General features: G+C 54.7%; 1 protein-coding gene across 1 annotated transcript in view; it reads right to left on the reverse strand.

Annotated features, from left to right (window-relative positions):
* Window positions 1–3495: 3495 nt before the first annotated feature.
* IGSF9B (immunoglobulin superfamily member 9B) overlaps window positions 3496–16042 on the reverse strand; it is a 39479-nt gene continuing 26932 nt past the window's right edge. The window contains exons 17-20 of the mRNA XM_041480584.1: window positions 15333–15378; window positions 12379–14010; window positions 4127–4248; window positions 3496–3719 (exon numbers count right to left, since the gene is read on the reverse strand). Of these exons, the coding sequence (XP_041336518.1) occupies window positions 3496–3719; window positions 4127–4248; window positions 12379–14010; window positions 15333–15378 (2024 nt within the window). The remainder of the gene's footprint in view (window positions 3720–4126; window positions 4249–12378; window positions 14011–15332; window positions 15379–16042) is intronic.

Raw genomic sequence — 16042 nt, forward strand, 5'->3', positions numbered from 1 at the left:
AGCATCAGCAAGGACCCCCCAAAACTGGGCTGGCACCCTGCACTGACACCTCAGCAGAGCCCAGGGACAATATCCTTGTGATTCAGAGGAATTTTTTCACCGTGGGCCAGGATTTGCCAAGGGACCTAATGGAACATCATGTTCACAATGTGCAAGGAGGAATCTGTACAGTTACTGGTACAGAAAGAGCCATCTACCTCAGACCAGCTTAGAAAATAAGAGAGTTTGGCCCAGGAAGATAAAAATCAAGATATATTTTGCAGCATGAAAGGAAAAAAAAAAAAAAAGAAATGAAGAAGCAGCAGCAGCAGCGACAGCAGCTGTGTTTGCAAACCACCAAAGCGACACGGAGTTCAAACGGGGGTGAAATGGGGGAAGTGTTTGGCATCGTCTGACACGGCTTCGATGTTTCCAGGTCCGCGGAAGGAGAGAGGAGCAACCCTGAAGGGCATGGAAACCAGAGGGCTGGGAGAAGCGAGGAGGTTGCCAAAGCAAGAGGCGAGCCAGTCAGCCAAAGCACGGCCCGAGTCTATCGGAAGGTAACTCGGTCTAGCAGGGAAAGGAGTTAAGGATGGTTTTAGGGAGGAGCTGCTTCCACGAGGCGCCCGGGCGGGATTTCCCACTCCAGCAGCGTGGCAGGTACACGGCTGAAAGAGAGAGGGCTGCAGCTCCAGCCTCTAAAGGTCGAAGACCATGAAAAGCCCAGTGGCTCAAAACACCTGCAAAAGGAAAACAAATCTCAAAAGACTGACCCAGCAAGCCAGCATGCTCCGTCAACCTGCCCTGCACTCCAAGTCCTCTAGAGCTCCTTAAGATGGGATGGGGCATAGTCCTGAGGTAGAAACCTCAAGAGCCTGAAGACAGCGCCTAGCCCATCCGAACGGGTGTCGTAAATCGTTTGGAAAGCACTCAAATGGAAAAGCAACCCTCTGTTCCAGAGGCTGAGGCAATGAGAGCAAAAGGAAGAGCAAGTTGGCCACAGCACGGGCAGCACAGAGCCTCCATGCCTCCCCCAGCCCCAAGGGTCACCTGTCCATCAGGAGCAGCCCGGCTGGAGTGACCGGCGAGCTGAAGTTGGCCAAGCCAGGCAGAGTTTTCCCCGCTGCCGAGCGGGAGAATGGCATTAAATCAATTCAGATCTGAGCAGGTTCTAGGGAAAAACCCTAAAAACACACCCAAAGAAAAGAAATTCGCAGTCATACTGTTAGCAAGGTTGAGTTCTCACTCTGAGAGTTGAGGTTCTTACATCAGGTCACTCGTCACGTCAATAAAAAGCCCTGGTGCAGGCTGGAAAGAGAAGGGCATTTCTGCCAGACCCTCCCTCCTTCCCAAGACAAACCTGGTGATGGTTTGAGAAAGTTGTTAAAGCTCAGAAATATCTGGTTATCGATTTAGAGGATTCATTGTCCAGTGGTTCAAACCTTACTTAGGGCCTGGAGATTGGAAAAGACACGGTGCTCTGCTTTTGGTGGCCACGGGTTCCCGAGCATCCTGCTGGGAAAGGAAGCACAACCTCTAAAACCAGGTATATGGAGGCAGAGCAATCAACAGGCTCTGACCTAAAAGCGTGGCGTGGTCGGAGAGCCAGATCACAACAGAGAGCTCACGTCTTCCTCCAAACATCTCAGCCCTTGGAGGTTCAACCAGCAGCAAGAGCAAAAACCAAGGCAAAGCAGAATAAAAGGCGAGATTGCAGAAAATCTCTTGGCAATTCTACCTGGGAATAAACAAAAGTTTCATATGCAAATGGAGAGCCTGGGGCTAAAAACATGCCTGCAGGCTCTCCAGCTCTCCTGACACTTTTTCTACAGACTGAATCCACTCAAAGCAAGAATATCTACATGAAACACTTGGTGTTTTATTCCTAGGCAGGCTGGAGGGTTTAGCACTTTACCGCAGAGGAAGAACTGTGCAAACCTGGATGCAGTGGTTGATTTTACCACTTCAAACAAAAAAAAGAACCAACTCTAAATATTTTAAAGGTAGGGATTACTTGGTAGTAGCACTAAGCATTTACATAGCACTTGCAGTCTGTAGGCCACCAAGTGCTTGTCCAAAGTGCTCAAATATGACTTATCCCCATTTTACAGATGGGAGAACTGAGGCACAGAGAGGTCAAGTGACTTGCCCAAGGCCACACAGTCAGAGAGTGGAGGCAGAGCAGGAAAGTGAGCCCGGCTGTTCTCGGGTTACACCTTGTCTGCTAAAAACAAACCAAAAAAAGGCCTATGCAATCCAGAAAACCACCAGCCACCAAACCTACCCTATTCTGAAGAGGAAATACATTCTGGTGAAGAGTTAGAACAGCATTACTGAGGGGAAAATGGGGCAAAGGGAGGGACACAACCCTGGCAGGTGCCACAGCCGACACATCCAGGCTGGAGCAGGAAGGAAAAAGGGAAAAAACAGTGAAACCAGCAGCAACATATTTTAAGCTGGCGCGAAACGCTGGGCTTAGCTTTGCACGGAGCCATCCACGTCCATCCACAGAGCTGGGCACTTCCAGATGCTCTCCCTGGGGCTCAGCACCTGCCGACGGAGGCTTTGGGGACCAGGCAGCCAAACCCTGCTCGCTCGCACGCCCGCGTCTCCCCGCTTTGCAGTTATCGGCAGAGATTAAACATCACACAGTAAGAAATCACATCACCACGCGGCGCTGAAGAACATTTGCCTGAGATACACAGAGCGTCGGGCAGAATTAATCAAACCCACCCTCATCAAAGCTGGCACATGCCACACCTGGAGGGGGAAACACCCTCAGATCACATCAGCCCCGTGCCTGCGCACTCACACGGCATCAAGCACACGTTACCGAGGCTCAAGTGCATTTGCACACAGACAAATGGTGATTTCTCACATTGATTCGAAGGCTCAGGGTCTTTCTGGCTTTTCCCTTTCAGAGATAGGTAAGGAAAGGTGTCACAGATGGTTTTGCTGCTGTTACCTTCACGTCAAAGGAGGCTGGGAAGGGGGAGGCAGGGAGATTTTCACGATTACAGCTTTCCTGGGATTATTTGGTCATGTTTTTATCATAATCAGATTCATGGGATTACCAGTTCCCGCCTGGGTTGTTAGGTTCTTGTCACTTAATTACACCCTGTGTCATTCAACTTCTTCTGGCGATTGAGGGCCAGCTGCTCAATCCCACACTTTCCCCCTAAACGCGCGCTGCCGACGCAGATGTCAAAAGCTCCATCCATGCCTTTGAAGCCTAGAGATCTTTTCCTAAACCGAGGTGCAACACCCCCCCTTCCCACCCCACCCAAACTGTTTGGGGTGGGGGAGAAGTGGATTTCAGGAATACCCAGCCCAAAGCATTCTCCCCAAAGCATCCCCCGGGTCCCCCCAGCTCGTCCCCGCCGTGAGCCACCGAACCCCTCAGAGAGGTGACAGCTTAGGGGTGTCCCCCCCTCTTTCCCATCACCTCCGTCCCCCCGTGGTGTGACACCAGCTCCCTCCACCGCTCCTGTTCAACCTCCTGGGACCGGCGCTAGGCTAGAGCAGGGTGGCATGTCCACTGGTGTCATCGTGGTCCACGCTGTTGAGAATGGCTGTCTGGTCTTCAGGGAGCTGCCGGTGGCAGAGGTCGTCCTTCAGCGCTGAGAGCCGGGCGAAGGGGTCCTGACGAGGGTGTCTCTTCTTCTTGCGGAGGCAGACAGCTTCGTCAGGTGACAGTACCTGAGAGCTGGGAGGGTGCTGAACCTGGGAGGCAGAGCCATCTGGGAAGGGGGGAGAGAAGGCAGATGGGACTGGAGCCAGCAGCAGGCAGAGCAGAGCGCTTTGCTTGCTGAAAAAGGGAGGTGACAGCAAGCCTGGCCCTGAACCCGCAGAGCGGCAGGAAGGGAAAACACTGGGCATCAGGGAAAATGAAATTAACACTGAAAATCCAAACAAATGACTAAATATGGGAGATGCATGGAAAGGACTTGGTTTGGAGAAGCAAAGGAGGGACAACCTGCAGGCAAGCAGCCCGGGGAGACATCCCTTTGGGAGGCAGGGAACAAGGGCAGCATCCAGGAACGGGCTTGGAGAACCCCAGCGCTGGAGCCGGCAGGGATCTGCCCAAGCTCTGCTCACAGCAGGACACAGGGAATGCCGTTGGGGACCGTGGGGTCCTCGCACTCACTGGGTTGTTTTCTGGATTTCGAGGAGCCCTTGGATGACTTTTTGGGCTTCTTTATCCGCTGGTATTTCAGAGCTTCGAGCCTCTCAGGTGCAGCAGCGTCCCCGGGCGGAGATGGACGTTTTCTAGGAAGGAAAAGCAGACACGCGCCATCAGCGGCTCCCGGCCACGCTCGGGCCTCTGGACGTCCCCGGTGGGGGATCGGCCGATCCCAGCTGGCTCTGCCGTGGAAAAGGAAGAGGTGAGAAACCCGGGGCCGAGGGAGCAGGGCCAGCCAGGTGTGCCAGAGCGCGGGATGGAGGAAGTGAGGCGTCCCCGCTGTGCCCCTACGTCTCCTCCAGGTTTTTGAGCAGCACCGCGACCCGGCCGGTGCCACGTCCAACGTGGGCATCCCCCAGCTCACCTGCCTGCCATGCCAACACTGCTAGACAAAACAGGACGGGGCAGATCCTATGTCCGATAAGGCATTTCTGGGAAGTGATAGGAAACCCCTTGGGATGGAGAGAGAAGAGAAGAGAAAGAGATAGGCAGAAGCGGCACGGCAGCATTGAGACGGGCACCACGAGCCACCCGGGGTGGACAACACCTGCGCCACAAACAGCAGGGAGACAGGATCCTGCTGGCCCTGCTCCCACAGCCAGAAAAACCAGGGGCCACACAACAGACAGGGACACCAAGGGCACACACCGACAGAGCCGGGAGAGGTACCTCATTCCCAGGTCCCTGTGAGAAGCGACAACAGAAACGTGACAGCACAGGAGCATCTGCTCCTGGAACAGCGAGAGGCTGGGAGCTGGAAATGGAAACACTGACAAGGTTTTATTGCAAGGACAGGGAGGACATTTGCAAAGGGGTGCTTCCTGCAGGAGAGCCAGCAGGTGCCAGGAATAGTTTATCAGCTGTAACCCCTGAGGAACTCTTCTACAGGAACCAGCTCAAGGTGCAGTATCCTCCCCTTTGCAAAGAGATTTTTTGTTTTATTTCCTTCACTGTACCTGTTTCTCCCATCCAAGGCCTGGAAAGCACGACTGCTGTAGAGAGCAGAGCATTAGAGGAAAACCTTTTCCTTAAGAGAGCAGGCAGTCCAGCTCTTATCTATAATACACCAGAGCATTCCCCCTTCTTGCTGCCTTCCCATCTCCTTCCCCCTCTCCATTTTACTTCCACAACCCTCCAAGAGTCACCAACTCCTAATGCCACAGAAGAAGTCTGAGGCCATCTGGGATAAACCCAAGCCACTTGCAGACAAGGTGTCCAGAGAAGACAGGAAGCCTCCACAAAGCACCTTTCACTGTGATAAAGCAAACACTTTAAGCCAGGCTCCAGTGAGGAGAGGAGATTTAAACTGGCCTGCCGGCACCCTTCAGAGGAGGAGATGACTCTCTTCTGCTCTGACAACTTGGTCACCAGAGGTCAGCAACCAAACCTTGTCACAGGAGCCACACAGAGGACAGTGCTGATGGCAGCTCCTGCATCCATCTGTGACCAGGGCAGGGGTCAGCAAACCCCACAAGCCACGGGCAGCAGGAGCCACCTCAGCTGGCTGCAAAAGGCAACATCAGTGCCTTCAGACTCCTGCTTGGGCACAGAACCACTGAGGATGATGTCCCCCTGTCTGTCAGCAAGGTGTGCCCCATCCAGCATTGCAAAAACACCGTGGCTGCAGGCAGGAGCAGCAGGGATGGGGTGGGAACATGGGCTGGAGCACAGACCCTGCACTCCCGGGCTGTGGTACCAGAGTACACCCACCCACGGGGAGTCTGGAGCTCCTCATCTCCCCTGGGGTCCAGGGAGAGCCTGGCTGCCACTGAAGACACCCTGCAGGCTTTCCCCCATGGGTCCTCACATGTGCAGAGCACAGTGTGACAGAAGTGCTTCCCATCCAACATCCCAAGGGTCTCCAGAGCGTTGAAATTTCAGCTGGAGCACACAAGCAAGGAGCTCCCAGGAGATTTTTCCCCTTGGGGAGCAGATGAGTTTTTGGGTTTTTTTGAAAAAGAGTGTGATTGCAAAGCTTCTCAGTTCTGCTGGCAGCACTGGAGAGCACCCAGGGAAGTGCAACGTGAGGTGAAGAAGCAGCTGAGGCGCAGCAGACGCAACAGAAACCCAAACACTGGGCACAGAAAAGCTCCTTTTCATGTTTTCCAACGCAACAGAGACGTCAGGGTGCGGAGAGTTCCTGGAGAGCCTCTGTTCCAGCTCCCAGCAGAGCATCACATCAGCCAAAGATGAAGCAGCTCATTAGACATGCTGGGAGTCCCGCTGGCTGGATCCAAGCTTCTCCTCATCCAGAAGACAACGTTTACATTTGCAGAGCTCAAACGCCTTCCCAAGTGCAATCAGCCTCTTGTGAGAGATGCTGCCAGCAGCAGCTCTATCCTCTGAGCTGAACCAACTGAGCTTCAACCATGCTGGCTGAAGGTAGGACCACAGTGACCCACAGGTCACAGCATGGCATTCCCTGCAGCAATTCCTGCTTGAATGGCCAATGACAGGCTTTTCCCACTTATAGCCAACGTTCTGTGGGGTGCACATGAGTTGCATTCCTGCAGGTACTTGGCTAATGCTGACTTCAGCTGCTCCAGCTCCATCGCCCACAGAGTTCAGGTCTGCCAAGCCCTGGACAGCACCGAGCGTCACCATCCTGCCCACCAGCACCTGCCTTCTACCACCTCTTCCCACCACCCAGACAGCTTTTGCCACTATTATTAAAGCTCAGCCTGTAAAAGTCTCTCGCTCTTTCCACTCTTTTTTCTTTCTAAGAAGCTGTTGTGGCATGCTGACAAAATTAAACAGATTTACATGAGGGATTATGAGGAAATTGCCTGAAGCTCATTTCCACTAGTTCTCCGTAATTGAACTCGTATTTATACACACAAACATAAACAGTGAGTGCACTGAACCCATGTGTCACCATAAATACTGTCTGACCTCTGGCAAGGAAGAGATACAGAGGACAAAACGATGCTACTCAGCAGCCAAATTTTATCTGCTCTACCCACCCTTTATCTCTTCAAAGGGCGCTGATTCTTCCAAATTAATTTTCATTTTAAGCTCAGCCAAAAGCCTCTTCCTGCCCCCAGAGTTCACATATTGGGCAGCTGCCCACGCACAAAGGAGCTCTTGAATACCAACAGATGAGATGTTCAGGGGGGTGGGCGAACTTCTTCTGGAAACTTCAGCATAGAGCCAAGCAAAGGAGCTTTGAGAAGCCCACGTGAACTCCTGGCACCAACCTTCTGTGAGGCACCACCAACACCTGAAGCAGCAGTTTTCCTCGAGTCTTCAAAGGAAAACCCTTCTGCATGAGCACGTGTCTGGAGTGCATGGACTGGGAGGTACTGGATAGGCCACAAAGGTACTGAAGGACCTCCAAGAGTCCCAGGACAGGAAAAAGAAGTAGAGGAGAAGCATCCAGCCCAACACACATCACAGCTGCTCTTCTTCAAATGTCCTTCCATGTACAAAGCAGAGATATAAGGGAGAAGACCCCTGAAATCATCAGTGACCTCTTTCACTCAGAAGGGGAACCCATATAAAGGAAGGGTCCAGGAGATTCAAGGATACTATACATATATTTATATATATTTAACCTCACGGAGGTCTCAACACACCCTCCCTGTCTCCTCCTCTCCTTGAGCCAAGACATTGACATCCAGAAATAGTTTGGGCTTGTTAGAGCATCCACTTGGATAAAGTAGAGTATCCACTTGAAAGGAGCCCACTGTGTCCTCCAACCCTTCATCCTCCTCACATGAAGAGCTCAGTTCTCCTACACGAGGCTCCTGCAAGTCAGAATTCCCACTCTGCTCCGAGGCTGCTGCCTCCATCCTGGAACACTTGGGATCCTTCGGCACAAGAGGTGCCAGAGAAACACCACGGTGACACCGCCCCAGGCCAGGGCTGCTGCTGCTGCCAAGGCACCAACAGGAGGGAGGGAGGAAGGGGCTGGTCACAGCAGGGAGCACACCAGAGAAGGGGTGCCCTTCTACAGGTCTGCAGACACCACAACTCATCTACACAACGGACTTCACCACCATGCTGACGGGGAGGAGAGAAGGCGAGGGAAACGGGGCTGGGCTGGACAGGAAGAGGGAGATACAGTCATGGGGAAGGGGAGGGGAGAGAGGAAGATAAATGAAAAACAGGAGTGAGAAAATATATAAGGAAATTAAAGAGACTGAAAAGAAAAATAAAGTAACAATAATAATAATAATAATAATAATAATTAAGAAAGAAAAGAAAAACGCACTCAGACAAGCGGACTCACAACTTCTCCAAGCGGAAGGAGGCATGGAACACATGCAGAGGATCAGCACATGGACAGTCTTTAAAGGGGAACCTGTTTTCTTTCAAGCGGGGAGCGAGGGCTGCTGCTCCTCCCGCACGCCTGGCGCCGACGTCCCTTGGTCACTCAACGCTACGCCACTGCCAAGCCCCCCAGCTCCCAGCACTGGCAGTGCTGCCCTGGCAAGGGGGGCCTGGGGAGGCCACCCAGAGCAGGCTGCCGTGCCGAGAAGCAGGGGAGCTTGGTGCCTTGTCTGTGGTTTTTGGGTTTCCCTCTGCAGGGAGACGACAGCCCCCTTTTCCCTGTTCCAAGATGCGTGCTGCATCCTAAGAGAAGAAGATGGGAGAACTCCTCGTGCTGGCTCGGTAACTGCATCATTTACCCCTGCTCATCCATAAAAACTACCTGAGCTTCACCTAGCAAAAGCCACCATGCTGGAGCAGGGAGCTCACATGCTGCCTCCCCTTCTCCTCTCAGCTTCTAATGCTGCAATAGAGAAATCTGGCTGGTCTGGTACAAAATCCCTGTGCTCTGCATGCACTGACAATTTTATGACCCCAAATCATCAAGAAATTACTCGGCTGGGCTCTCTACGGGATTCCTAGCTTATTGAAGTGAGATTTATTCTTCTGGTTTCCCTTTTTGGGGGATAATGACTCTGGAGTTACCCCTGTGACTGCAGCTCCCAGCAGCATCCTGGAGTAGGACACACGGCTGCTCCCACCCTTCTGGGCAGTGTCACCCTGCTCCTCAAAATCCATCAGCCCACGGCAGCCAGCACTGCAGCCAGCCAGGATCTGGGTAAGAGCCACACCAGACTCAGACACAAGCCTGGACTCACCTCTGCTGTGGTAAAACCGTGACTGCTCGTGTCCCTAATGCTGCCAGAGCAGGGAAGTGCCACAGAGCAAGAACAAACAGCCACATCCTCTCTGAGGGCTTCCCCATTTCCCAAAAAGCCTGGCACAGCCCAGATCTCACCAAGGCTTTGTGCCAACTTTGCTTCTCATGGGATGCCGTGCCCTGGGATCAGCAAGGAAAAACAGAAGGAGAAGACAGCCAAGTGCTCAAGAGATTTGGAGGCTCAAACAGGATGGGTTTTGTCATGCCAAGAGGATGGCTCCTCCATGGAGCACACACATCCAACACCCCCTCCTTGCCAATCTTGCTCTCCCCACCCCAGGACAACACTCCAGGTCAGCTGGAGGAATTCTCCTGTCCTGGAAACATCTCCCTGATTTCTCTAGGCATCCCACCTCTCTCTCACGAGGTTCTTTCCCAGCCCAACAACGCTCCTCAGGCTGTTGGAGAGAATCAGCCAAGACCTTGACTCTTCCCAACCAAGGCAGCAAAGCTTAACCTTTTGTAAGACCTGTCCTAAGGAAGTTTGGGTATGGCCACGGTCTTAGAAACAGGTCCATCTACAATCCCAGATCTGCTTTCACAACCTGTTGGCTGATGGCCAAACAGGTCAGTGCTGCCAATCCTCTGGGTCACAAATTATATTATCCCATCTGGATTTGGCAGTTTTAGTGATATTCTTCTGCTTCTAAGGTCTGAAAACCATCTCCAGATTACTCCATCCCAAGTTCCAGAAATGCCCATGGCTATCTAGGAGACCAGCCACATGAAGGCAGCCCAGGAGGAATTTTCTTGGAACAGTCTTTCAAGATGTACTTAGGGCAGTTTAATTACAGCTGGGCCAGAAGAAGTCAAAGATTTCTCCAAGGAGAATTTCAGAGATGGAAGGATTTTACCATGACTGCCCCTGTGATGGGAAGGAAAAAACACCTTTCTGGCAGCCTGAGACCATAGTTCTGCTGCTGCCAAGCATACAATCCATCTTGGGAGAAAGACTTCTCCCATTTTCTGTGATTGAGGAGACTTGGGAAAAAGAAAACAAATCCAGATACTGCTGGAAACAAAATTCTCCATGTGCTGGACTGCAGCTAGAGACTGAATTTTGGAGCACACTCTGAGCACGCTGTCTGCAGCTGGTGGCTCCAGAGATGGCTGTTTTTCCTGCCTTCAGGGGGTGGCTATGGGCTCCTCCTGATTTGGATCATCTGGGACAACCCCACCTCAACACACACCTCTCTAACACCACACAACCCTCGTGAACCCTGCCAGGGCCAAAAGTGCCACGTGTGTCACCACCTCCCAAGAAAGGAAGGGTGGCCCAGGGAGACAGCAGCTCGGCTCATCCCAAACCCCAGCCCCGGAGGCAGGGGAGCAGCGTGTGCTGCTGGGAGGGGAAACCCAAAAGCCACAGAGACTGTGCGTCCAGAGGTGTTTCCTAGTGTTTTCGCATTCCTTATTCCCCTTTAAAGGAAGAGATGGTATTGGAAAAGCCCCTTCCGTGTCCCCTGTCATGCCCCGCTCCCGGCCACCCTCCACAGCGCCCACACCATCCTTTCGGACATGGATCACCCTTACCTATTGAGCTGAGGAGAAGCTTGTCTCGACAACACTGCCCAGATAGCTGAGATTAATCAAAAACAAAGCAGTTATCAACACCCGCAAGGAGCCGAGCTCCGCAACACATCAGCACGTCAACAACTCCAAAGGAAAAAGGAGGGAAAGAAACCAAACTGAAACACAAACGAAACGAGGCTGGAGAAGAAAGGGGGAAAGAAACAGAAGAGAAAGGAAAAGAAGAAACAAAAACGATAATCAACAAAGCGAATGGATACACTGCATAAAAGCACGGACAACAGTGCTGCTCTAACACGGCTCTGTCCTGGAGCTGGCTCTCCTTGGCATGCCCTGCTAGACACATGGACCTGTGACTGCATCCCTGACTGCATCGCTCCGTAGCTGGGTTTTCCAGAGGCACACAGAAGTCATTTCAGGCTCATCCAGCTGCTCTCCCTCCCCATCCTCTCTCCCCTGAGCCCTCCTTCCTTCCGTTCAGTGCCGGAGGGATTTGCTAAGGCCATAACGCTTCCAGGTACCAGAGGGCGGGAGTGAAATGCGGAGGGCACTGCGGGGTGAAACGCTGCCTCCCCCCTCCCCAGAACACAGCCTCTTCTCCGAACGCCTCCGACCGCGCCGGCTCCGTGGGGCTGGGAGCCCCGGCCCCCGACTCCTCTCTGCCACAAGCCGGAGGAGGGGGCTCGACCCCACCAGACAAGAAGCCAGAATGAAGCAAGACGAAAGGATGGGACGAAAGCACGGCTACGGGGTCTAAGGTGCTGTGAAAGACGGAAGGAAAGAGGAGAAATAGAGAGAAAGAGAGAGAGAGAGACGCTTTTGCCTGGAGCAACCCTGGTACCTGGAAAACCAGCCGCTACTGTCTAGTGCAGCCACATCCCTCTTTAGGGCAGGATCTGAGCGTGCCGGCAGCCTCCCGATCTTCGCTGGGCTTAGTTTATTTTTATTTTTGCTCCTCTCCTGACATGCTGCTGGTGTGGCTAAGTCCTTGATCTCTCCCTGCCCGCGTCCTGGGGCTGCAGCATCCCTTTTGCAGGTGGGGCGGTGACCGTGATAGCTGTTTCTGTCATGCATTAAAGCTCTCTAGACTCCGCGGGAAGGAAGAGGAGGAAGACAGAGGCGCGGCGGCGGCGGCCCTAACGTTCGAAGAAAGCCAAGAGCCAGCAGCTAGAAGAGGAAACAACCTCCAGTGACACCAGGACACTTACCTAAGCGAGCCAGGTTTTTGTACACCTGGTAGACGGCCCGTAGCCCGAGTCACGGCGCTCCCAGATTCCCAAGGGACCGGGAAGGTCGCCTGCCTAAAACCCAGCGCTCTCGGGCGGCGGCCATGCAACCCGTGCCCGTGGCACCAGCCTCTGCCTAGCAAAGCCCGCGGGACGCCGTCTCCAAAAGGGATGCTGCAGCGTGCCCAGAGAGACCCTACCAGTTGGGATGGTGATGGCAGGGAGGGAGTCAGAGGGAGTGGGTAAGGCAGGGTGGGGGAAGCCAGGAAGGGGCCGGGGGCGGGTCACCACGGGGCTCACACACTTACCCTGTGGCGGCTACCGTGGTGGTGGATGTCGGCTCTGGTTGGAGAATCTCCTCGCCAGCCCTCCTTGGAGAAGGGATGTCTCCGAAAACATCCATGGTGTCCACGGGCAGGGAGGAGCCCTGGGAGTTGGAGAAGCCGGTGCCCACGGGGGTGAAGGCGGTGGTCGGTCGGAAGCTGGGGCTGTCCCCGCGGCTGCTCGGCGCCGGAGATCCCGTGGAGGACGGCGTGGATTTGCGGGAGAAGCTGACGGCTGCGGGCGGCTGCAGTGTGATCTCCGACACCTCCGCCTGCTGGATGAGCCCCGGGCGGGGCCGGGCGCGGGCAGTCAGCTCCGGGGAGCTGTTGCGGGAGCTCAGGGGACTTTGGGTCAGAGGAGAAAGCCTTGAAGGTTGTAGCACCACCTGATGTAAACTGGGCTCAGCCCTCCTGACCTGCCGAGGGCTGGGCCGAGGTCGGGGTTGGGGCTCGTACCACCTGGTGTCCAGGCTGAATGTGCTTGTGCCGCTGGGGCCGACGGGCTCGGACGGTTCGTGGTAAGGCAACACGGGTATGCCCATACCTTGGCTGGTATGTCTTAGCTGCCCTTGACATCCCATGGGTTGCATAGGTTTGTCCTGCCACTTGGTGGTAGTGGGCACAGAGGATTGACCCCTGCCCGGTGACTTGCCGGTCCAGCTCTTTGGTGCCTCCAGGGGCAGGATGCCCGAGTAGGATGCAGGGACCACCTGGAGGGAGGAGGGTGGTGGCCCCCGAGGAAGGCAGCCCGTGGGCTGGGAGCCCTCGGCCGCCTCGCAGGGCTGGAGCTGGTGGGGGAATGGCGCGGGGGCCAGCTCCAGGCTGCCGAAGGGGAACTCGGCCCTGCCCCAGGGCTCGGGGGACCGGCCCCCCGTGGGGGTCTGGGCGAGGGGCAGCGTGCTGTTGGAGGCATTCTCCCCATTCTCCTCAGGGATGGTGGGGTGTCCGAAGGGCCCCTCGGGGGGCAGCGGTGGGGAGGACATGACTGAGCTCAGTGGGCTGACTTCTGGCATGTAGAAGGGTGGTGGGTCCACCTCCCCGGGGCTGCTGCTGCTGAGGTAACCGTAAAACTGGTGGTGGAAAGCCCGGGGGGCCGGCGGGCGGGCCTGGCCGGTGGCCTGCAGGGTGCCGGGACCCTCCAGTGCCCGGTGGAACCGGGGGCTGTATGCTGGTGGCTGAAGGTAGGACTCCTGGCTGGAGGAGAGAGGGGTGAGCTGGGCTTTCAGGGCGGTCACGGAGGCGGGGACGACGGGGTCGTCGTTCTCCTCGTCCGACTGCCTGAACTCGGGGTACATGTCCGTCTCCTCCACGAAGGGGAAGCCCTCGATCCGCCGTGTCTTCAGGGAGGGCTCCATCTCCGCCGGGTCCATGACGAAGCGTCCGTCCGGCCCGCGGCTGATGAGCTCGATCGGAGTGGTGGCCTCAGCTTCGGCCTCCGCCTTGGAGACGCTGTACTTCTTGCTGCTGATGGCTCGTTTGGTCTTCTTGTAAAGGGAGAGCTCCTTCTCCTTGGTGGGGCTCAGCATCCGCTTGGCCTGAGGGCCCTGGTCGTCAGAGGACTCCGAGGGGGGACGGAGCGTGCGGATGCTCTCGGGACTCACCTTGCCGGAAGACAACCTGGACCACAGGGGAGAAAAACCGAGAGAGGGGACGGTCACCTGGAGCGGAAAGGAGCCCTTCTCGCCCAGAACAACAACTCTGGATCCGGGAAACAAAGTGCTACCAGCTCTCAGAAGAGGAACCTCTGGGAGAAATTGGCAGGGGCTAACCAGGATGGCAGAGTCTTGCCAGCGGCAGTGCACAACATCCCTGCTCCTTGGGAGGGCAGCTCGGAACACTCGGGGCTGAAAGCTTACACCAGCACCTTGCAATAAACTCCACCAATACCCCAACACCTCACAACAAGCTCCACCAAGACCTTGCAACAAGCTCCACAGCCCCACAGGGAAAAAAGACACAACCAGAGCTCTCTTCCAACTCCATCTACATTTTTTTATGTCCACCTGAGCTATACATGCCCAGGAAAGGCCCTGAGAAGAGGGACATCAGGCAAATGTTCCCTCCCACAGAACTCAGCATCTCACTTGGAGATGATGATGGATCATTTCAGACCAAGCCTTTCTCCCATTATCAACACTCAGACTTTAGGCTAAGTGCCTCAGAAAGGCAGAGTACCAGGACAGTTCCTTCACCCCTATCCAGAGAGCCTTGGATGAAGAGGATTGAGAGGAAAAAGACAGCAGATCCAACAGACAGTGCAGGCTATTTCAGATCAGTGGATAAACTGAAAACAAGTAAGATTCAGATCCACCGGCACCAGGACATTTTCCAACATTTTTCGAGGAGTCAAAGAATGAGGTGTCCACATCCCAGACTCTTGCACTCCCACCGGAAAGATGCTCCTGCTGATTTGCAGCTACACATGCTTTTGATGGGCTCTGCAAGGAGCTGTGGCTTCTGCAGCACCACAATCCACCACCTTTGGGTTCACATGGAAAGAGGCTTCAGCAGGGCACTCTTCAGGAGAAAAGATGAATTCCCCAGGAAAAAAAGAGCCAACAGAGAATGACTCAAAAACTACAGTGAGCTGGCAGGAAGGACTCCATATGCAGCAGGCTAGTTCTTGTCCTAAGGAGCCCCTTCCAACTGTGTGGAATTGAGTTCCATCAGCCAACTCAGCTTCGGAAAACGTTCACAGATCCAGCGGGGTCATCTCTTAGCTCAGTTTGCTGCATTTGTCCCTGCTGCTTCCTGCTCCAAAGCCCATTTGTTTCTTGTGAACTGCTGTATTCCCAAAAGTTCAGGGAACACTCAAAAACAACTCATCAGGAGCCACCAAATAAGGATGCGATATTTCCATTTGAGCTTTGCAATGACTGTAGGAGGGAGGCACCTTGAAGAGCCCACAGCCTGGTGCTGCAGCTAAGACAGATACTTACGGGGACTCCAAACTCTTCCTGCAGTGGGTTATCGAGAGAGGAGGGTCTGGAAGAGAATAAAAAGGGGAAAGAAGAGAGAACGCTGAGGAGGCGCAACACGACAGAGACAAGACAGACTCAACATCATGACAAAAGACACTCAACAAGAGGCCAAGGTTTCATTGCTCCAGTGCTTTAATGGTTGCTGACAACAAACAGCTCCCGTCACAGGGTCCTGCCCGTCCTGCTGCCACAGCCCCGCAGGCTGGAGGAGACGGAGCCACTTCCCTGCCCTCTCCAGCTCCCCAGCCACCCTTTTCCCTACCAGCCACTCCTGCATGGAGGCTGCAGTCCCAGCTTTTGGGAGGCAGAGCAGCAGGGTCTCCTTTGGGGTCTTCTCTAGCCCAGCACTGCCCACTCCAGGCTGGGAGCAGCTGGAGAGCCCATCTCCAGGGGGAACCTGGAGCAGGTGAGCAGTGCCCCCGTCTGCATCCCAGAGGACAGCCCAGCCTAAACCCCCGGCTCTAGGAGTTATCACCACGTGGGAGAGCTCCCTCGGAATTCCCAGGCTAGTTTCTCTGGCGCCTCTTCACCCACCCTGCCTCTCCCGCTCCCGACCACGGGCGCTGTCAGGCACAGCCGAGGGAGGAAGTCAGGGCTTCACCTGAGGACGCGCACGGACGAAGAAGAGACAGACAGGGAAGAAGGTTACGACCACAACACAACCAGGG

This window comes from Pyrgilauda ruficollis, unplaced genomic scaffold, assembly GCF_017590135.1.
Source record: "Pyrgilauda ruficollis isolate IOZ18807 unplaced genomic scaffold, ASM1759013v1 scaffold52, whole genome shotgun sequence".
In the NCBI taxonomy this organism is placed as follows: Eukaryota; Metazoa; Chordata; class Aves; order Passeriformes; family Passeridae; genus Pyrgilauda; species Pyrgilauda ruficollis.